Below are 22,565 nucleotides of genomic sequence, written 5' to 3'. Positions count from 1 at the left end.
ATTACTGTAAAAATTTCTGCTATAGCTGCATAAATGAATCCCTTCATTTGTTGAAATATGCTAACCTGAAAAATTAATTTTTCCAAATTGAAGTTAACTGTGGCTTTCTGAAATAAAGGCACATTTCAAGTGAAGATAACATACTTTGCTAGCATCCAAATAAATATGCAAACAGACATGTATGTTTTTATATCTGCAGGTTGTTTTAAATTCATTTTTACCTGTGTCTTTCCATGATGGAGAAGTCAATAATGTTCTTTAAGCCAGAACTGAAATGGCTCCCTTAGGAAACACTGCAAGTTTGTTTTAGCAAACCCAGAGGCATTATTGAATCATTTCTTCATATTTGCAGTAAGCTACAGTCCTTCATGCTGCAGCAACAGACCTTCCTAGAAAAATGTGAGACTTGGATGGAATTTTTGGTTCAGACTGAGCAGAAACTGGCTGTAGAGATTTCAGGAAACTACCAGCTTCTTTTGGAACAGCAGAGGGCACATGAGGCAAGTTATAATGAAAGAGTGTGGTCTTGAAGCTGTACTGAAAGAGTTGTTTTCAGTGTTGTTATTTTGAGCTATCAACCCCTTCCTTCAATTATCAGTAGTGTAATGTGTGATCAGTAAATGCACAGATGTTAACTGACAATTTCTGTATAGCCACACTAATAGTAATAAATTAATGTAATAATAGCCATTTGTAATCATGAGGATTATTTGTAGCTGAGAGCACTGAGTTTCTGGCTCACATGAAATACCGCTCAAATAAGTAGACTACATATGAGCTGGCCAATTGGCACAGTATGCTTCCTCCTCCAGTGGCCCCTCCCCTTTCCCCTCCCCCCAGCCCAGTTCCAACCCCATTATTGCCCCCCTGGAAGAGCCTGCCATTGTTGCTTCCCAGCCCCTAAGCTGCCCGTGCAGCTTGTCCTGCCTTGCAAAACATGGCTGGCCATGGCCACCATTGGCGTACTGGCTCTCCCCATGGCATGAGTCCATAAATGGAACCTGTGGGTGAGTTGCCCCCCCTTGTGACAGAAAGTAATATGTGAACTAGAACATTTTTGAAGGGGAAAATGGTACATGTCTGCCCAATTTAGAGATGATTTTTTTTTTCTGGAGGTGTGGTGTGGGGAGGTTATTTCATAACTGGTCTCTGTTTATTTTAAATGTTACTCTGGCAAATGGTAGTTTCCACAGTATGTTTTGCTCAGCTCCCTGCTGTCCCATTACCACATCAGAACTATATAAAAGTTATTAACAGATTGGGAATGATATTCACTGCTGGAATCTGATAAAAGAACTATGGTGGGACTGATGGACCTGTTCTGATGTCTATTTTTTTATTTATATTTCAAATGTTATACCCTGCCTTTCTGCCCTTGTCAAGGCCACCAAAGCAGCTAACAGATTAAAAGCATACCTAATTAAAATGTGTCTTAAAAAAGCAAACAAAAACATATCATTAAAACTGAAATACAAAAAAACCCATAAAAACCGCAATGAAAACATTGGGCAGAAAAGAGGGATCACTGAGGGAATGCCAAATTAAATTAGTTTCATCCACTGGTGGAAAACAGCAATAGAAGGGAACTAACAGGTCTCCCAGGGGAAAGAGCCACAGTTTGGTGTAACCCCTGGGCTGTCCTTTCCCACTCCTATCACCACAGGAAGAATTCTCTGCCAAAGGAAACCAAACCCCCCCCACCCCCGCCAAAGATATCATATGAAATACGTTTGTATCTTGTTGTTTGCTGTACATTATGAAGCATAGTTTATTATTAACAATAATAATATGTTGATGCTCTCTGACTTCATAAGGCATAGAATCAAGATCAGAAGATCCAAATAAGCTGTACATTTGTATTCTAGTTTCTTAATTAATCAACTAGATTTTTGTAAAACTGCACTCCAGGGTGGTTGTACCTACATCCTGTCACTTTTTGAGACATTCCCACAATACTTTTAATTATTTCTCAAGAGAGCATCATTTTGCATCAAAACATACTTTAGAGCGGAATGAGTGTATTGGTTGTCATTTCTTTTGAAGTTCAGACTTTCAGTGCTTTCAGACATTTAATAGTAATCTGTTAACTTCTTATGCACTAGCTATTCCAGGCAGAGATGTTTAGTCGCCAGCAGATCTTACATTCCATCATTGTGGATGGTCAGCATCTTCTTGAGCAAGGACAGGTGGATGACAGGTAGGGACATGAAGAGCTGGATTCTTTATTTCTGTGGCATTTTCCATGGTTCTGCTCTGTGGTTTCAGATATCTACAAAAATTCTTCATAGTATCTCAAGATATCCTTGCTTTTCTGAAAAATTTCCAGAAGTGTGTGTGTTCAACGGGAAAAAAAATGTAGAATCAGATGCATATTGCAGTGATGGGTAGAGAATCAGCATATGTATTTTGTCATTATACATGCATAATAATTCCACCATTTTGCAGCTGAGGAGTTTGTGCCTCCACCCAGGTTGTTTCTGTTGGGGTGTTGCTTATTTGTTTTTTATCCCAATCTCCTTGTATACCTGTTTGAACATCCTAGCACTGATAACTTCTTGATTAAAAATAAGTTGGATGAAATCAAATACAAAAAGATGTCTAGGATAGTTATCCAGAGCAGTATAATTTCAGTATCCTCATAAAAAATAAGATCTTGCAGACGATTGATCAAGCAACTTTAGTGTCCAGTATTTATTCTTATTTCCACTTAAATGTTACCATTTTCAGTAGTTACACAAATTCCAGAATAAATAGATAGTATTCTTGGATCTTTTTCTGAATTTAATAATGAAGATGTTGAAAACTGTAGGAGAGTAAGTTCTGAATTTCAGTGAACAGACAGGCAGCCCAATCCAGTCATACATGGCGGCCGGCCGCTCGGGCATGGACGGATCTATGGCGCTGCTCATTGGCTTCCAAAGGAGTTTGGGGTGCTGGAGCGCCCAAGCCCAGGCCACCACCTGTAGATGTGTAAAATACGCTGGAGCTTGGGCTCCCAGAGTGGCGCGAGGGTGGGGACAGGAGGGGGCGCTTCCATAGGGATGCCAGGGATTGGCTGGTGGCGGCCAGGGAGCCGGCTCATGTGACACTCGGTGGCAGAGAGAGCCCGCAGAGAATCGGACACTTATGAGGGGTGCGAGACGGTTTCGAAGTGGCTATGTGTGGGACTCACCTCCCCCCATCCCCAGATCCCCCTTGAATAAGACTCAATGCAATGTACAGGGATAAAATTTACTAAAGCGCCGAGCTGCAGAGGTGCTGCCGCCCAGCCCCCTCGCAGGAAGCTGCCTCGAGCCGCAATGGGCAGAGGCAGCTGCCCGAGGGGCAGAGCCATGGGGCGGACGGTCTTTGGGAGTGGCAGGAGCAGCCCCTCCGCCGGCCACCAGATACTGGTTGATATTGGCGAGCAGCCACTCCACCCTTGCACCCCACTCCTGTGGATGCCTCGCCATGGCCAGGAGACTGGACAGGTGGCCAGTGGCCGTGGACATGGTTCCCTCCATCCCCGCCATACAGTGTTGGCCCATGGCCATGGCCTCCCACCATTCCCAGTGCCCCTCCAGCCAGTCCCATTCTATGGCTTCCCACATGGAGGACAGGGTGGCGGGGATTCTTTGAGCTGGCCGTGGTCCCCAAGCCCTGAGTCCCGGTTCCCAGCCATCTGCACAGCCTTCTGCATCGCTGCCATGTTCCGGATCCCCCAGCGGCTCCCCCTGGTTAGGGGTCAGGGATGGGGGCCGCCTCACACACATGTCTGCCATGCCTGGCACACACACACCCCCCCGCATTCCCATCCCCCGGGGCATGGGGAGGGGATGTCGGCAGATCCAGGGTCCGCAGATGAGCTAGGGCCAACTGTCTGCGTGGGGATGCCCTCCATAGGTTCTCCACCATGTCGCCCACCAGTGTCACAGTGTGGCTACCTGTGTAACAAGACAGGGGTCAGATGCTGACATGAGCAGCCAGTCGTGGACTCCCCACGTCCCGCGCTCAGTGTTGCACCTTGAGGGGACTCAAGCTGCTCATCATCTGTGGACAGACGGAGGTCACCCACCGTGGCATCCATGACCTCCTCACTCAATGTGTCCTCCCCCTGATTCGGCGCCTCCTGACGGCTGTCCGGACGTCCTGGGGGTGGTGGGGGCGGCTGGACCTGCTGACCTCCCATCCCACAGGTGCTGGGCGGCCAGCTCCAATTCTCAGCTGTCTCGCTAGAGCGGCCTCCCGCCTCCGAGTCCACAGTGGAGGTTGTGGCAGCTCACGACAATTCCTGGGAGTCACCTGAGGGGGACAAAGGGTGTTGTCATCAGAATCTGGCAATCCCACAGTGTGTGGACTCTTATCTGGGAGAACCAGGTTTGATTCCCCACTCCTCCATTTGCACCTGCTGGAATGGCCTTGGGTCAGCCATAGCTCTGGCAGAAGTTGTCCTTGAAAGGGCAGCTGCTGTGAGAGCCCTCTCCAGCCCCGCCCACCTCACAGGGTGTCTGTTGTGGGGGAGGAAGGTAAAGGAGATTGTGAGCCACTCTGAGACTCTTCGGAGTGGAGGGCGGGATATAAATCCAATATCTTCTTCTTCTTCTGCTCAAACTGATAGTACCGTATCACTTCTGGGTTATGCCAGAAGTTGCAACATGACATTAGGTGATGTTGGTCATCTACCCCCATCATGCCAAGTGATGTTATGTTGTTGGATAATACTGATTGCACCCCTGCAGTGCCCTCAGACTTTTTCTCCCATCTCCAGGTAAGCAGCAGAGGGCAAGAGATCTGGTTTCCCAATCTAAAATTGAAGATTGAATGTGCAGGGAGAGTATAGCCACAGCTTCAAAAGAGGTCAGGGAGAGAGGATGATAATGCCTGCAAGCTGCTTCTCACTTGACATGTGGCACCAGCTGACATCCAGCCCCTTCACTTGCCACTTCCTGTAAAATCTAGCTTCTGCATGGCAAGATAAACATATGGAGCAGAGGTCCATCAGTGACTGTTAGCCACAGCATATTGTTGGAACTCTCTGTCTGGGGCAGTGATGCTCTGTATTCTTGGTGCTTGGGAAGGGACCACAGTGGGAGGGCTTCTGGTGTCCTGATGGTGTTTGAGTTTTTTGGCCACTGTGTGACACAGAGTGTTGGATTGGATGGGCCATTGGCCTGATCCAACATGACTTCTCTTATGTTTTTATACTTATTTGCCTGATATTTCTGGTGTACAGCAGCAGCAGGCTAAACAAACAAAAGTTTGACTTATTTTCAAGGGTCTTCTTTCCACAGTTGGTCAAACTGTTCATCAAAACTATTCCCCTCCTCCAATTGAGACTTTGTAGTCAGAGCTGCAGACCATTCTTTCTGTGAAGATTTTAGTAGTTCTCTCCTTTTGGTGGTAGAAGGTATCCAGAAGTGGGTTATGCCTTCCACTCTCCATGGGCAGGACTATGCACATTATTTCTGCATAGGGTGCCCTGCCGGCTTCGCATCAGACAAACTTCCTTCCTTCTTCAAAAGTGAAAGTGGCCTGAAGAGCAAGGACAAGACAAAGAAAGCATTTAGGTTTATTGCGTAGCATAGGTCATGAAGACATTCCAAAAAGACTTCAGGCAGGGCAGCTGCCTGCCCTGATGCCTCTCCAACACATTTCTGGTGGGATGCCTCACCAGAGCCAGGATTGTTCAACTGAGCTCTCTGCTGCCAGACCCTCCATTTCTATGCAGATATTATGTCTGTGCCAGCTCCTCAGATCAAGGGAACAGCCAGAACTCTTGCTAATATCTTGTTTGCAATGGCTCCCCAGGTCATGGGAATGGATGGCAGCCTAATAGCCAAAATCCCTCCAGAGCAATTCAGGCAGGCAGGAACACATCCTTCAGAGCTCATAATTATTGGTGGCAACAAGTCATCGTATGCAGAAAGTAACCAGTGAAGGAATGGGAGGTACAAATTTGCCAGAGTTTTAGATCCTTCTTTTTCATCCCCCACCCCACCCCCCAGGACTTTTGATGGGTCATCCTTGCACCTCAATATTTGCTCCTGGTCCACCAACAAGGTCATTAAACATGCCCAAGAGGAGCTTCTGAAGAACAAGAGGGGAAAACAAAAGAGCAGACACTGTTCATTGGGTTCAGCTTCATTGAGTTCAAGTTCAGGGTTGGTTCAAGTTTATTATCTTCCATCTGTTGGTTCAAGTTTATTATCTTCCATCTGTTTCATGCAGGGATGAGTTTAATCTGAAACTGACCCTGCTCAGCAACCAGTGGCAGGGAGTGATTCGCAGAGCCCAGCAAAGGAGGGGTATTATTGACAGTCAGATCCACCAGTGGCAACGCTACAGAGAAATGGCTGAGAAACTGTGCAAATGGCTAGTGGAAGTATCTTGTCAGACTGTGTGTGAGCTAGGCAAAGTTCCCATTCCACTGCAACAAGCTAGAATTCTGTTGGACGAAATGCAGGTAAATCTTGGCAAACCATCTGAATAAATTAATGTTTTATCCATTTCAATAAAGTAATGTTTTATTACTTTTATGATGCTGGAATTCACTGCAGTTATTGACATACATAAAAGCTAAATACTAGAAAAGTTTGCTTATGTATGAGTAGTAACTACTGTTAACATCTGCAGCATAACATCTGATTATGAGAAATATCTGGCTGTGGCCCATAATCCATATTTAATTGTTTTTTATTTCTCAGATATGATATTAGGCAACCCTTGAATTTTCATTGAGCTTAAGCTGAATTAAAATGTAAACCAGATAGACTAAACATTGTAAATATGAAGTATACAATGCCATCTCAAGAACACTTTCCTAGGAGTAAACGCTGTTAAATCGATCTGTTTAGGATTGTTCTTGTAATGCTATGAACTTGTAGTATCTGAAAGAAAAGAACTCCAGAGGAAGAGAGTCTTTCCTGCAGGTAGGCTGATAAAGCAGAAAGAGAAGACTAAGATCTCCTGTTGCTGAGGAGAAAGTGAAGGGAAATATCAAGCATGGGGTTCTCTTCATTTCCCAGCCTTCTGAACGAGTGACAGCAATTTGGGGATTTTGTGTTATAATAGAAGCACCTGACACTGAAACATTACCACGATTAAGTATTTTGTGGACCTGATCAGTACTGAATTGGAGACCAGTTGGAGTCCTATGTAAGCTCCTTTGTGCTTTCTTCACAAAGTTGTTAATAAAGGTATAAGAAAAATACTTCTTATATGTTCTGTGCAATTCCTGTAATCACAGTTCCCATTAGAGGTAGAACTCTTACAGGTTGGCAGACCATGGATAGAAGTAACAAACAGGAATGTATATCGAAGGTACTAGAAAAGAGCGCAGTTGAGAATAGAGAAAAGATTCATAAAGAGAAAAAGAAGCAAGGGCAAGATGGAAAAACAACTTGCCTTGGAAAAGCAATGAATATCAAATTATATTGCTGCTAAGAAACCTGAGCATTGTAAACAATGATTTTTCCTTGACTGATTCAGTAGCTTTTTATCATAGACTTTTTAAAAATTGTCTAACAATAAAAAAAAATGTTTTTATAACTTGGGATTTAGGATACTTCTGTTCCATCTAAGAAAGTATTATGAAAGTAATGCTTGGGAAACATCATTGATTTTCACAGCTTAAAGAGAAAGTTCTTCTTCGACAGCAAGGGAGCTACATTTTAACCGTTGAAGGAGGGAAACAGCTATTGCTCTGTGCTGATGGAGAGACAGAAGTGGCCTTACAGACTGAACTTTCAGAAATCCAGGAGCGCTGGAAATTGGCCAGTCTTCGACTCGAAGAGCAGAAGAAACAGCTTACATTCTTGTTAAAAGTAAGTTTATGTAATGAATTTAGAGCTTCAAATAATATTGTCATGCCCCTATGGGAATGGTATTAGATTTTTTCTCATGTTCTTATTTTCCCATCATGTTTTGTTTAGAATGAAACTATTGTTACATTGTATTTTTTTCCTTCCACTTGTTTGATGTTTCAATAATTCTTAGTAGTTATGTTTTAAAAGAAGTCTACAAATAAAAGAGGAATTATGAAGAAATCTAATGTTCTATCTGTTGACAGCTTTTTAAAGATTCCTTGAGCATTAGTCTGAATACCTTAGATGTGTCCAATTTTTTTAAGGTTCACAACCTTGAACCCCAGGATTTTCAGTTACAGAAGGGGCAAATATGAATTATTGAGCACTGTTTGAACATTAGGTTGTATCCTACAACTCTGTCCTGCTGATAATAGTTTTGTGCTGGCAAAAGGCCTTCTACCACACTAGAAGCTTCTTCAACCAGAGAGATTGGTTTGATTTTCACTGGATCATTTTAACCTCCCCATCTGCCTTAATAAACATTATTTAGAATTGGTGACAAATGGAACTTGGGGTCAAAAATATTGACTATAATATATACAATTATGTCATAATTCCTCTTCTCCCTTTTGTATCCCCTCTATATCGTTACTTTGTTCTCTAAAATCTTATATATCACAGCTGTTTACTCCTCCCCCCCCCAAAAAAAACTCCCTAACTATAATGTAGGCATTTAAAGAAATTAGATGCTTCATGATGTAGAGTAGCTTACAGATCCCAAAGTGTAGAGTTTGTCTGAAATCTTTTGACAATAAGTTCAGTGCACACAAGATAGTTGCATAAAAATTATGATAACCATGTTCCTCCTCCCTTAACTGGTGTCTTTAAATATTTATAATCTTTTCTTTCCCTGGTGAATGCAAGTTCTGCCTTTTTTTGGCCATGCTGCAACTTATTATTTTGTTACCTCTATTGTATAAAGTCACATGTGGACTGTAAGCAGACAGTATTATTTAATCAGTGTCATTATATTAGGCAACTTCCATACTGGAAGCTTTTGGGTGAGAACTGAGTGTTACATTTTAGAAACTGTTTTTGCAGGGAAGTTACAAAATATACACAGTTCTACAGCATGTTGTCATCCAAGTGGAAAGACTTGAAAAAAACCATAAAAGAAACTATACAACTTTTGATATTTCAGATGAATTTAGATTCAATGTAATGGGAAGAAGTAAATCCATTTATCTTACGTATATTGAACAGTAGGCCAGGTTAAGAGATGCCAAGAGCTGTAAATGGGGAGGAGATAATCTTCAATATTGTTATCCAACTGTGTATCCATGTATAACATATATTTATGTGTTCTAAATACATTTTTTATTTTCACAGTTAGAGCTATTTGCTTAGGTTTAGTTATAAATACACAAATATTCATAGTATTTGAATAAATGTTTCTGCATCACATCAAATCCTTATAAAGATAGCTTTGATTCAGGTGGGTTGCTGCATTGGTCTGAAGTGATAGAGCAAAGTTTGAGTCCAGTGGCTCCTTTAAGACCAACAAAGTTATACCCAAAATTCTGGGTAAAAGCTTTTGTGTGCATGCACGCTTTATCAGCTTTGTTTCCTTTATTCTACACCCATGCTTGCTTTTTTTTTTTCTTGCTTTCCTTTCCTCTTTTTTTTTTTGCATTGTGTGTGTGTGTCTGTGCATGTATGTGTGTGTCTATGTGCCCATGCCTGGAAGTCATGGTGACCTCTGGTGACTCTTGTTGGGATGTGATAGACATTCAGAGAAGTGGCTTGATATCCTGCCTCTGCATCCCAACCCCTGGTATTCTCTGGAAGTCTCTCTTCCAAATACTTGCCAGGATCAGCCCTGTTTACCTTCCAAAATCTGATGAGATAGAGATTGTCTGGACTATCCAGGTCAGGGCTCTGCCCCCATGCTTTCATCCAGAAAAACTAAATTTATGCCTTTTCCTTCCTTTAGGATTGGGAAAAATGTGACAAGGGCATAGCAGATTCCCAGGGGAAACTAAAATCCTTCAAGAAGAAACTCTCCCTACCATTGCCAGACCATCATGATGAACTCCATACAGAACAGATTCGTTGCAAGGTAAATATTGATCAGGCAAAAATGCCTTTTGATTCCTAAAGTGTACATACTTGTAATAACATAAAGCAATAGCAACCTTTCTTAAGCAAGTGAGGCAAGCCTGTCCCACAGTTTTGTATCACATTTGCTATAGAAGCATACTAACATAGAAGTTTTTTGCACTGAAATAGCAGACTATGTTGTAGTTGTCACTATGTTGTAGTGCCACTGTGCTGAATTGCTCCAGTTATTGCATTTGAATATTCTATTTATGTCCAATATTGCACCATGTTAGAGCTATGTGCTCTAAGTATAGAGCTATGTGCTCTAAGTATATCATCTTAGAGATCACTTTGAGCTAGGGTTGCCAACCTCAAGGTGATGGCTGGAGACTTCCTGCTATTAAAACTGATCACCTGGAGAAAATGCCCACTTTGGAAGGTGGACTTTATGGCATTATACCCCATTGAAGTACCTCCCCTTCCGAAACCTCTCCCTCTTCAGGCTCCACCCCCAAAATCTCCAGATATTTCCCAACCTAGATCTGGTAACTCTAGCTTGAGCATGTATTTACCTGCTTATTAGGTTTCACTAGGTAATGTTTTTGATCAGATTTTGAACTACAGTTAATCTTATTATTGCTTTAGGCCACAACTGTACTTTGTCCTCCAGCTAATAAATATTATTATTTGTGTTTTTTAAAAACATTTTTAGCTTGCCTCTCCGGTTAAATGTCTGTAATGCAGCTCACAGCAAGACAAAAAAAATCTAACCCATAATACTGCAAAAAAGAGAGAAAAGACAATCGCAGTAAAAAAGATAACAGTAACATTAGGATGAAAAACGATTAATCTAAGGATAAGTATTAGCGTAAGCATCATTAAAACCTTATAAATATCAGAAGTTAAGAAACAAGAAGAAAGCATTTAAAATATGTATGTATATAATTTACAATGGTAAATAAAGGGGGGTGGGGGGTGGGCTCCCTCTGGGAATCCTACCCCCCCAGGGAAAGTGCATGCGCAATACATAGCCTCTCCTCTCCCGGTGTAGTGAACGGTTTGCCTTTGCCCCAGTCAAGAATTGAGGACCCCAGTTGCCCCACAGACCCTTCTCCAGAAGCACTCTGGGAACACCTAAAAACTACCGTCCTGCAGATCTCTGAAGAAGTCCTCGGGTTCTCCACAAGGAAGAACAAGGACTGGTTTGATGAGAACAATCAAGAGATCCAAGAATTACTGGCAAAAAAGAGATCTGCCTACCAAGCACATCTTGCTCAGCCCTCCTGTCCTGGGAAAAAAGCAACCTTTCGCGCTGCATGTAGCAACCTCCAGCGCAAGCTTCGAGACATTCAGAACGAGTGGTGGACCAAGCTTGCAGAGAGAACCCAGCTGTGTGCACACACTGGTGATTTAAGAGGGTTCTACGAAGCCCTGAAGACAGTATATGGTCCATCATATCAGGCTCAGAGTCCCTTGCATAGTGCAGATGGCCAAGTGCTCCTCACAGACAAGGCATCCATACTGAACCGGTGGTCGGAGTATTTTCAGGTTCTCTTCAGTGCCAACCGCGTAGTTCAAGATTCAGCAATCCACCTCACCCCACTTCAACCGGTGAAAACAAAGTTGGATGAGATCCCCACCCTAGAAGAGACTGTTAAAGCCATCAAGCAACTGAAAAGTGGCAAGGCAGCGGGAGTTGATGGAATTCTACCAGAGATCTGGAAGCATGGGGGCACAGTACTACATAGCTCACTTCACAAAGTACTTGTCACCTGCTGGGAACAAGGCAAATTACCACAGGACTTTTGCGATGCAATCATCATCACCCTATACAAGAACAAAGGGGAAAAGTCAGACTGCTCCAACTACCGGGGGATAACCCTGCTCTCCATCGCAGGCAAAATCCTTGCCAGAATACTCCTGAACAGACTGGTGCCCACCATTGCAGAAGAACTCCTCCCAGAGAGCCAGTGCAGCTTCAGAGCTAACAGGAGCACCACCGACATGGTATTTGTTCTCAGGCAGCTCCAAGAGAAATGCAGGGAACAGAACAAGGCTCTGTATGTGACTTTTGTCGACCTTACCAAAGCTTTCGATACCGTTAGCAGGAAAGGCCTGTGGCAAATCTTGGAATGTTTAGGATGTCCCCCAAGGTTCCTCAGCATGATCATCCAGCTACACGAAGACCAGCGAGGCCAAGTCAGACACTGCAATGACCTCTCGGAGCCCTTCCCAATAGGCACAGGTGTAAAGCAAGGCTGCGTTCTCACGCCAACTCTCTTTACGATCTTCTTCAGCATGATGCTTCAAAGAGCCGCAGTAGATCTAGATGATGACGATGGTGTATACATCCGCTATCGCACCGATGGCAGCCTGTTCAACCTGAGGCGACTAAAGGCACACTCCAAGACAATGGAAAAACTCATCCGAGAGCTACTGTTTGCTGATGATGCTGCACTCGTCTCCCACTCGGTATCAGCTCTGCAGCATATGACATCCTGCTTTGCAGAGGCTGCCAAGCTATTCGGCCTAGAAGTTAGTCTGAAGAAGACAGAAGTTCTCCACCAGCCTGCACCCCAGGAAGATTATCACCCCCCCTGCATCACTGTGGGTGAATCAGTTCTGAAGACAGTCCAGCAGTTCAGCTACCTGGGGTGCATCATCTCCTCAGATGCCAAGATCGACAAGGAGATTGACAACAGGCTGGCAAAGGCAAACCGTGCATTTGGCCGACTGCACAAAAGAGTGTGGAGCAACAAGCATCTGAAAAAAGGCACAAAGATCAATGTTTACAAAGCGGTTGTGATGACAACCCTCATCTACGGCTCCGAATCGTGGGTTTTATACCGTCATCACCTGCGACTCCTTGAGCGCTTTCATCAGCGCTGCCTTCGCACCATCCTCAACATCCACTGGAGTGACTTTGTGACCAACACTGAAGTCCTCAAGCGGGCGGAGGTTACCAGCATTGAGGCACTGCTGTTGAAGACGCAGCTGCGCTGGGCAGGGCATATTTCTAGGATGGAAAACCACCGCCTTCCCAAGATTGCCCTGTATGGCGAACTCTCCACCGGCCATCGAAATAGAGGGGCACCAAAGAAGAGGTACAAGGACTCCTTGAAGAAATCCCTTAGCACCTGTCACATCAACCATCACCAGTGGTCTGACCTAGCCTCAGATCGCAAAGCATGGAGGCACACCATCCACCAGGCTGTCTCTTCCTTTGAGAACGCACGCATAGCTGGTCTTGAGGACAAAAGGAGATTGAGGAAGAATCGCACTGCTACAGGACCAACCCTAAATCAGACTTTTCCCTGCAGCCGCTGTGGCCGGACCTGCCTGTCCCACATTGGTCTTGTCAGCCACCAGCAAGCCTGCAGCAAACGTGGACTATTGCACCCTTCTTAAATCTTCGTTCGCGAAGCCAAGCCGAGAGGGTAAATAAAATTCTGAGGAGAAAGGAAAGCATCCAAAAGTCCTGGGAATATATGAATGTAAGCCTTGCTAAAATAATAAGTTTGCACCAGCAAACTTCTGTTAGGAAGGAATTCCACAACCTAGGTGCCATCCAATCCTGCTAAGCCTACAGTTGGAGTAGGATATTCCTTGCCTTGGGCTCCTGTTACTAATTGCTGCTCCAAGTAGCATTAGAGATTTGAAAAACTCAATAGCATTTGTGAGTGTGATCGCATCACTTTGGGGGGTGGGGAACAGATGTGATGGCAGTAGCCCTAGGAATCTCCAAAAACTAAGGTTTTACAATTTCTAGAGCTAACATCTTATCTGGGTTTTCCCCAAAAGTGATGTCTCATACTCATGCCAATGCCCCCTCAGCCCTGCCCCCAAACCTCTTGCCTGTTGTTAGGCTTGGCCTGGCAATCCTTGTGCCATTTCTAAGAAAGCCCTGTCTCTGGTGCTCATCCACTTGACCTCAGATGATGAGGGCATACAGAGCAGAAATTCATTTATTTAGAAAATGTCACTTCTCCAGAGACCTACTTGAGGCTGCTCACAATGCAAAAACAATATAATAAAATCATAAATACCACAATATAATAATTGTCATTAATAAGCCAGCAATAAAAACATCATAAAGTAACATTCAGCAGCCAAAAATGATTCCTATAAAACAACATTAGAGCTGAACAGACCAGAAAAACAGCTTTAAAAGATTGATCCCCTCGGTTAGTATTTTGACTGGCTGCCTAAAATACATGCCAGGCAAACCTCAGGGGGAAGAGCATTTTAAAGACAAGATGCCACTGGAAAAAGCCATGTATCTGGTCAACACCTGCCTCACCGTAGATGAGAGCACAGAGAACAGGCCTTGGGAAGAAGATCGTAACTAGTAGTCTGGACAGTCTTGATCATTGTGCAGGAAGAAGATCTTTGGATATCCTTGTTCCAGATTGTGTAAATTTTTATTAGCAGCACTTTCAATTATACCTGAAAGCAAACTAGGGAATAGTGAATACTTGAAGCTTCAAAACAGTCTTCAAAGGCAGTTGCTTGTGAAGCACATTCTAGCATTCTAGGTTGCATTTAATCAGAGAATGCAATAAAGATTGAGTAAAGTCTGAAGCCTTCCTCCATCAGAAGATCAAGTTGGAGGAAGTTGCCTTAGGCTGCAAGAAGGCTCCCTGGAGGATTATTAGATGTGTCCTGGAGGATCTGAACATCCATCTGGAGTTCTGTTTAGGGGTGTGTATTCAACAGGGGCATAGCCAGGATTTTTTTTTTTTAGGGGCATTTAAATAAGTGAGGGGCTGTCTCACACACACTCAAGTCAGCCAGCCACCCGCCACATTCCTCAGGCTGCACACTCCCCACCTCTGACAGCGAGAGTGTCCCATTTCTTGGCTCAGTCCCTGCCTGGCTCTCGGCCCTGCACCTCACCTGGGCCTTGGAGGAGGAAGGGCAGCAGGCATCGGTTCCTGGGCTATGTCTGTCAGGGCTATGGCAGCCAGAATGCTCTGCATGCAGCTGGGAAAGCAAAAGGGAGGTCTCCCCAGCACAGGGCTTTCCGAGGCAGCACTGCTCCATCTCCACCCTGGTCAGCCACAGGGAGGAGGGCTCCTGCAGGCTTTGGCTGTCTTCACAGGGCCTGCAAGAAACTTCTGTGGCCTCTGAGCCATGGAGGTGTGCACATTGGGCAGTGCCCAGGCAGAGCTCCCTTGGTGGGGGCTGCATGCTCAGCAGGCTGTGTATGTGTGCTGCTGGGCTTCCAGAGCCAGGGGCCAGCAGAACACCCTGCTCCTACAGGCCTCCCTGACAGTGTGGGTCCTGCCTTCCTCCTGGAGGATGCCCCAAGATGGAGGATGCCTTTGGACTCTGCAAATGGAGAGAGGGTAGTGGCAGCTCCTTTTTGCTGCTGTCTGGAGGCCTTGGTGGTAAGGTGAGTGGCTGGTCCCTGGGGAGCATTCAGATGTACCCAAACTGAAAATATGACCAAAAAATACCTTGCTTTGACCTGGATAGCTCAGGCAAGCCTGATCTCATCATATCTCAGATGCTAAGGAGGGTTGACTGGCAAGTACTTGGATGGGAGACCTCCTTGAAATACCAGTAGTCAGGAGGGCAAGGGCAGGTTTTATCTGCCACCTCTCTGAATATCCTCCAAGCCTGCAGCAGGGGTCTGTCACCAAAAGTGGCCATGATTTCCAGATGAAGACACACACACACACTCAATACAAAAATACCAAAAAGAAAAAAAACTTTTTGGGCATTTTCCATGTATATTTCAGCTTCCCAAATATATCTGGGATTTTTTGGGAGAACCATAAAAAATCCCAGGTATATTTGGGAATCACCAGCAAAACTGAGCTGCCCAGCCAGAGCCTGCAGGGAGAAATACAGGATCTACTCCTAGACATGCTCTTTTGGGTAATCAGGTCTAAATGGGGCTTCCTAGCAGAGACCCTGTGGAGAGAACTCTCCCTGCAGAATTGGCTGCTGGGTGAGCTCTTTTGGGCAGACCAATCTAAACCAAGCTGTCCTGCAGAGCCTACGGGGAAAGTTCTCACTGCAAGATTGGCTGCTGGTGAGTTCTTTTGAGCAGTCTGGGTTTTATTCTCTCTCCCTGCTTTTCTGTGAGTGTGTGTGTGTGTTTGGTTTGGGCCTGCTTGTTTTCCATTGAGATTGGGTGTGTGTCTTTCTTAAGTTGTTGTGTCAGCGACTGCTCTGGTAATAACTAGGGTTAATGGCAGGAACTCTTGAGTTTTAGTCAAAAGTATAAAAAAAACTGGTGAGTACCTTGAGGCATCCTAAGCAGATCTACTCAGAATACTACCCATGTCTTTTCAATGGAGCGTACTCCTGGTGAAGTGTTCTTCGGATTGCACTGAAAACTCCCTAAGCTGTTTTTTCTTGAAATCTAGGAGCTAGAGAGTGCTGCTGAGGGATGGACAGATGATCTTGCCCACCTGACTGTATTAAAGGAGAACCTATCCATTTACATCGGTGCAGATGATATATTGGTTCTCAACGAGCGCATCGAGCTTCTGCACAGACAATGGGAAGAGTTGTGTCACCAGGTAAAGTAGAATTAAGGACTAGAAGATAAGAAATTTGGGGCTACTGGTAGAGAACCAGTGCAGAGGAATGGTTGAAGTGTTGTGTTTTGATGTGGAACTGGGGAGAACACTGTGCAGCTCTCAGAGCTACTTCAATAAATATTGGGATTCAACAAATAAACTGCTAATTTTCAGAGCAAAGTTGATAGAAGAAGTTATGAGGTTCTGTTGTTAGAGACAAACAGAGGTTGCCCAAGATGCTGCTTTTGCTGTTCAAAGCTCTGACTGCACTAGAACTAGAGGTGCGTGTTTAGTTTATATCAAGCCGAATAAACATCCCAAAATACCTTATCAGGTTTTTTTTGGGGGGGGGGTGGTATTTATTCAGGGCTACCAAAATAGACAAGCCCAAATACAGGCTGTTATTATTTGGCTTTTATTAGGTGCATCTAAATGCCTTCAGTTCACCACCATGGCAGCACAATTCAGCCACTGAACTGAAGGCATTTAAACTTTAAATGTCTTCAGTTCACTTGGCAAGTTGTGCCACCACCAACACAATCAGGCAAGTGAAATTCTCCATTATACCTATGGGAATGGTTCCTATAGGGTACAATGGAGCCAAATAAATTTGGGTTTCCCAAATATTTGCCTGAATACCAATACAATACCAGAAAAGGCTAAATTTGAGTTTCTTCTATCTGAGAGACACCCCAAGATTTCCTACCAAGTAGGCAGAGTTTGTACATTGATACTCAAGTTACTGAAATTGCATGGTAGTTAGATAGTAGGAAGTAACGGTAACGATATTAGATAAAATTTTAAACTGTTTTTAATGTTTTTAAGTATTTTGAAATTTTGGAACCTTGTATATTTGTATTTTCCTTCTGTATGGCAGGTCTAAGGACCACAGAATGATAAACCTATAAACCCAGTCCAATACCAATGCCAGTTTTAGGAAATATTCCGGAATACCAATATTTTTTAGTCCAGTGGATGCAAATTGGTAGAGAACTGATTTTTTTTTCTTGCAAACGCCTAACTAGAACCTCTAAACCAGAATACAGGTTTGGTTTGACATTAATTTATAGCACATATGAAGAAGAAGAAGAAGAAGAAGAAGAAGAAGAAGAAGAAGAAGAAGAAGAAGAAGAAGAAGAAGAAGAAGAAGAAGAAGAAGAAGAAGAAGAAGAAGAAGAAGAAGAAGAAGAAGAAGATGATGATGATGATGATGATGATGATGATGATGATGATATTGGATTTATATCCTGCCCTCCACTCCGAAGAGTCTCAGAGCGGCTCACAATCTCCTTTACCTTCCTCCCCCACAACAGACACCCTGTGAGGTGGGTGGGGCTGGAGAGGGCTCTCACAGCAGCTGCCCTTTCAAGGACAACCTCTGCCAGAGCTATGGCTGACCCAAGGCCATTTCAGCAGGTGCAAGTGGAGGAGTGGGGAATCAAACCTGGTTCTCCCAGATAAGAGTCTGCACACTTAACCACTACACCAAACTGGCTCTCAGTTGGATCCTCCAGGCTGTTGTACTGACCCAAGAAGCCAATCATTTTTATTCATTAGACTAGAAACACAAGAAATGCCATGCTGGCTGTGATCACTGGCTTATCAGTATTATACTTTCTGGTGGTGGGCAGCTTTCATGCTGCAGCAAAGTTTACAAGCAGAGCAGCTAGAAACCTACTTGTTCTAGAGCTAGAGCTTAGAGAACCACAAAAGGAAATGTGGTATAACCTCTGTCTTAAAAAAAACAAAACAAAAACCCTGCAAATAAGAGCTTGCAGTCATTTTGTAAGTGTTCACTTCCTCAGTGGAGATGCTCATGTAAATTCAAAACGACCTGAATCTTAGAGAAAAGAAGAAGAAGCTTCAGTAAGTAGGAATCCCTTGAACCGATTTTAGGCAATCATCTTGAAAATTAGCAGGACTTATGAGTGGTATTTTCTTTCTAAGACCAGTTTGTATCTATCCAATCTTCTTTTAGCCCACAAATTAAGATCAGAATAGAGTCATTCTGGTCTCATATTCAGAGATCTTTTGTTTGCCAGACTTCCATTTTTTTAAAAAAAAAAATTGCTGCCCTGTTATCTCTGTTAGTCTTTTATTACTGCCTACTGTTTTTTATCTCATCAGTTATCTCTTAAGCTATGTTGTATCAAAAAAGGATAAATTTATCAAATTAATGCTCCAGGGACATCTGGCTAGGGGTGCAAAGTAGGTCAATATAACTGGATACACCACACTAATGTTTGTAAAGTTTATGAATTAATTATCTATAGCACTAGTATGCCAAGCATTTTAAAAACTGCCATTAGGCTAAGATGGAAACAAGTTAACAATGCAAATGACAGATAGGTCCAGGAAAGTCCTCAAATTATGTTTCATTATAAGAGCCAATTTATGCATTACACTTCAATATACACTGAAATATGAGTTGTGAAGGCAGGTAGACTTGTCAGAGAACTGTGATTAGCTCTGATATCATGTTCAGTGTAAACCCAGAAGAAAAACGCTCCATTATGCGTGAAATGTCACTCAATGCCAGCTTCATCATATAGGCAGATTAGGTACCTATGTGGGACAGCACTATATAAAAGTGACTTTCTGGAAGCAGCCTATGGTTCTGGACATTTGCACCACATCCAGCATGAATATCTAAATACAGAAGTTGAAAGTGAGTCCTGGCCTCCTGTGTGACTCCAGGGCACACTTTTACCAGTTTGTGTGGGAATGCCCTGAACCCTAACTCTGGCCTCCATCTAGAATAGGATAGCAACTAACCTTTTCTGCAGTGTCAAAAGCTATCATTTTTAGAAATGGCAGCTCAACCTCATGAGCTCTATTCTTTGTCTGTGCCTTCCTACCTTAAGTGGGATTTGACCCAGAAGTAATTGGAAATTAACAATGAACATTAAAGCAGTCTTGCAAGGCTATAGATCCACTTATCTTTTGCTTCAGAGATAACTATGTTGCATTGCACTGAGATGGTACTAGAAGTTCTTTTATCATCAAAATCTGACTGTGTTATTTCCTCCCGCATTACATGTTAAGGTTTCCTTGAGACGGCAGCAAGTGAACGAGAGACTGAATGAGTGGGCAGTCTTCAGTGAGAAGAACAAAGAGCTCTGTGAATGGTTGACACAGATGGAGAGCAAAGTGTCCCAGAATGGAGATATCCTCATTGAGGAAATGATAGAAAAGCTTAAAAAGGTATAGTGCTTCTGATTATGTTCTTAGGATCAGGTTCTTACCTTCTACAAGTATTCTCAGTTTATGAGAGCCTAAAGTGATAGCGATGCTAGGTTTGGTGAACAATTGAACAGAATCTAATGTAACCACTTACAGTTTAGCTCCAATTGTACATTTATTTTTCTCAAGTCATTATCTCTTGCAAACAGCTTCTAAATGATAAAGATATATGTAGCTGGCATTATTTTTATATAAATATCATCTTTGTTGAATTTCTCCCATCAAGCATTATGAAGTGTCTGTTTATTATAGTTCTGAGCAGAAAGGTATATTGAGTAAACTGTCTTATCCCTGTGTATCCTTGTGTCATCTAGGATTATCAAGATGAAATTGCGGTTGCCCAAGAGAATAAAATCCAGCTGCAACAAATGGGAGAACGACTTGCTAAAGCAAGTCATGAAAGCAAAGCTTTGGAGATTGAGTATAAACTTGGCAAAGTCAATGACAGATGGCAGCACCTTCTAGATCTCATTGCGGCCAGGTAAAATAGTTGAACTGTTTAAAGGTTATAGTACCATGTGTTGAAAAACCATGTTGTACATTACACAATTTTGAGCCTCTGCTGTAGCTATCAATTTTCTTACTCAGTCATCCTTTCTTGGTATTCTTCATATTACATTGTATCTGTAAAATAACTGTTTCATTTTGAAGTCTTCAAGTTTGTGGTGTCATACATATTGTGATTTCATGTCAGGTTAAGAATGTTTCAGTTCTAAAACAAGATTAACAGTTTTACCTATAATAATATTGTTACCAGTGTGACTTCTGCATGTGCTATGAATAATATCCTTTAGGTATCCAGTAGTTCCTCCTTGAAAAAGCTGGATACACACATTTTGAAATAAAGGAGGTGAGGTAAGGGCTTGTCCCTAGTAATGGATACATTTATGTGTCAGGAAAACCACTTTACACGCACAGTGTAGAATAGATTTTGTACTCCAAATTATAGGTGGGTAGTACTCAAGACTACAATATTGCAATAATGCAGATACTACAATAATGCAAAGACTGCATCTTGCTTAAGGTGCAGCAGATAAAAGACAATTTCAGTGAATTTTAGTCATGCTGTGGGTGTATATTATGTACAAATGCATATTACGTATGTACAAATGCATAGCTGCGTATCATAGTATGGTTTACTATAAATAAATATATAGGATATTAAAAGGGTGGTTGTTCTTCTCATTTCTGGTTTTGGCTAACAGTTCACCGATGTAAGAAGTATTTAATCAGAGATAGTTGGTTCTTAAGGATGTAGAATGCCAGGAGAGTTTGCTAAACATTTGTGCGTGTGTGTGGAACAAAATTTGAGTCCTTAAAGAGCAGGGTATAAGCTTTTGTGAGTCAAAGTACAGCTTATGTGTGTGTGTATACACAAGCTGCAAGGACTTGAGAGGGACACCTCACTTTCCCCTGTATCCCCCTCCCCCACTATTTCCTCTTTCCATTTCCTGGAAGCCCCTGTAGCCTCTCCCCTTTTCCTGCTTCCTTTTCTTTTGCCAGCCAGCCCACCCACCCATTATCTACTTCCAACTTTTCCTCCTTTCTTCTCTTTGGCAACCTCTCTCATAGAAAAGACTGCCTAATTGTTATGTTGTTGTGAGGTAACTGCCCGTGCCAGGAGATGTCAAGTTCTGCACAATTCTCAGTAAAAACAGCTCTATGGTGTGAATGAAATAAGGTCTTTTATTGAGACATGATACAGCCAGGATACTTCTTGGAAGAACTGGTCTCAAAGGGTCATTCCATACAATTATACTGTTACCTTAACTGTTACAATGCAAGCAAGATTTGGCAGGTTTGCAAAGTGGGAACCAAGATTCAAAACATTTTTGAAGGAGGAGAAAGAAACCCCCTCCTGGAGCAGTGTGCTAAAAACAGAACCTGGGAAGCACTGGTACAACAGATAACACATAGCCTTCATGAAAAGGGAGGAATGCACACTGTCTGAGAAGGGTAGAACAGTTACATATACATTACAGTCAAAATAGAGTTGGAGTTACAGGTGCAAAGTAAAGCATTAGTCATATATTCATTGCAAGATAGGACTCTTGACAGATGAGACTCAGTTATGCTATGGCAGATGTCATTGCCAGGCCAGGCCCAGTTGTGCTGTGGCATGCACCAATTCTGGACTGAGACCAGCTGTGCAGTGGCTGCCACCAGAGTGGGCCTGGCTGTGTTGTAGCTTCCATCACCCCACCAGGCTGGGCTCAGTAGTGCAGGAGTGAGTCTTCAGTGGTTACTGATGAGCTTGTCCCCAGAGAGTCCTCCTCCATCAGGGAACTCCTTTCCCACGCCTCCATGGCTTTGCATTACAGAAACCAAGGTTTGGAAAGCTCAGCAGTGTTATAGTTGCCTGTTGTTGTTAACCATTCAGTCATCCTTTCTTGGCTATTCTATGGACCAGCTCTCTCCATGTTTTCCAGTCTTGTACTGTTTTCTTTGAGCTATTCTATACTCAGATTGATGTCGATTTGTATGGTGCCTAGCTACCGTGTTCTTTGGCAACCTGGTTTCCTTTTGTCACTAACTAATCCAACATAATTGCTTTTTCTAGTTAGTTCTTCCACATGACATAGTCGATATAAGTCAGTCGCAGTTTTGTAATTTTTCCTTTCAATGGCATGTCTGGTTTTATGCATTCCAATACCATTATCTGGCAGAACATTTTTTAAAAATTAGAGGCTTTAATTAAAATAAAGTCCCATTGATTTCAGTGTGGATGTTTAATCAGTAACAAGTATAATTATTGCTTTTCATTATATCTATTCTCATTTGTGACCAGGCTTCATTTTGGGCAGAAGCTCACAGGAGCAGAGCTCCGGAACCTCTAAATTTTATTGTGCTATTTCTTTCTTATCCCCTCTCCCACTTGCTTCTGGGCTCCATTGTTCAAACCCCC

General features: G+C 43.1%; 1 protein-coding gene across 2 annotated transcripts in view; it reads left to right on the top strand.

Annotated features, from left to right (window-relative positions):
- Nucleotides 1–22,565, top strand: part of SYNE1 (spectrin repeat containing nuclear envelope protein 1) — a 621,543-nt gene that overhangs the window by 514,010 nt on the left and 84,968 nt on the right. For both annotated transcript variants that reach the window (XM_060240915.1, XM_060240910.1), the window contains 8 exons: nucleotides 353–500; nucleotides 2,103–2,197; nucleotides 6,208–6,442; nucleotides 7,608–7,802; nucleotides 9,778–9,903; nucleotides 16,262–16,417; nucleotides 19,463–19,621; nucleotides 19,975–20,141. In XM_060240915.1, the coding sequence (XP_060096898.1) occupies nucleotides 353–500; nucleotides 2,103–2,197; nucleotides 6,208–6,442; nucleotides 7,608–7,802; nucleotides 9,778–9,903; nucleotides 16,262–16,417; nucleotides 19,463–19,621; nucleotides 19,975–20,141 (1,281 nt within the window). The remainder of the gene's footprint in view (nucleotides 1–352; nucleotides 501–2,102; nucleotides 2,198–6,207; nucleotides 6,443–7,607; nucleotides 7,803–9,777; nucleotides 9,904–16,261; nucleotides 16,418–19,462; nucleotides 19,622–19,974; nucleotides 20,142–22,565) is intronic.

Source organism: Heteronotia binoei, chromosome 1, assembly GCF_032191835.1.
Source record: "Heteronotia binoei isolate CCM8104 ecotype False Entrance Well chromosome 1, APGP_CSIRO_Hbin_v1, whole genome shotgun sequence".
In the NCBI taxonomy this organism is placed as follows: domain Eukaryota; kingdom Metazoa; phylum Chordata; class Lepidosauria; order Squamata; family Gekkonidae; genus Heteronotia; species Heteronotia binoei.
The sequence above is the reverse complement of the archived record's forward strand: the minus strand, read 5'-3'. Positions and strand labels throughout refer to the sequence as shown.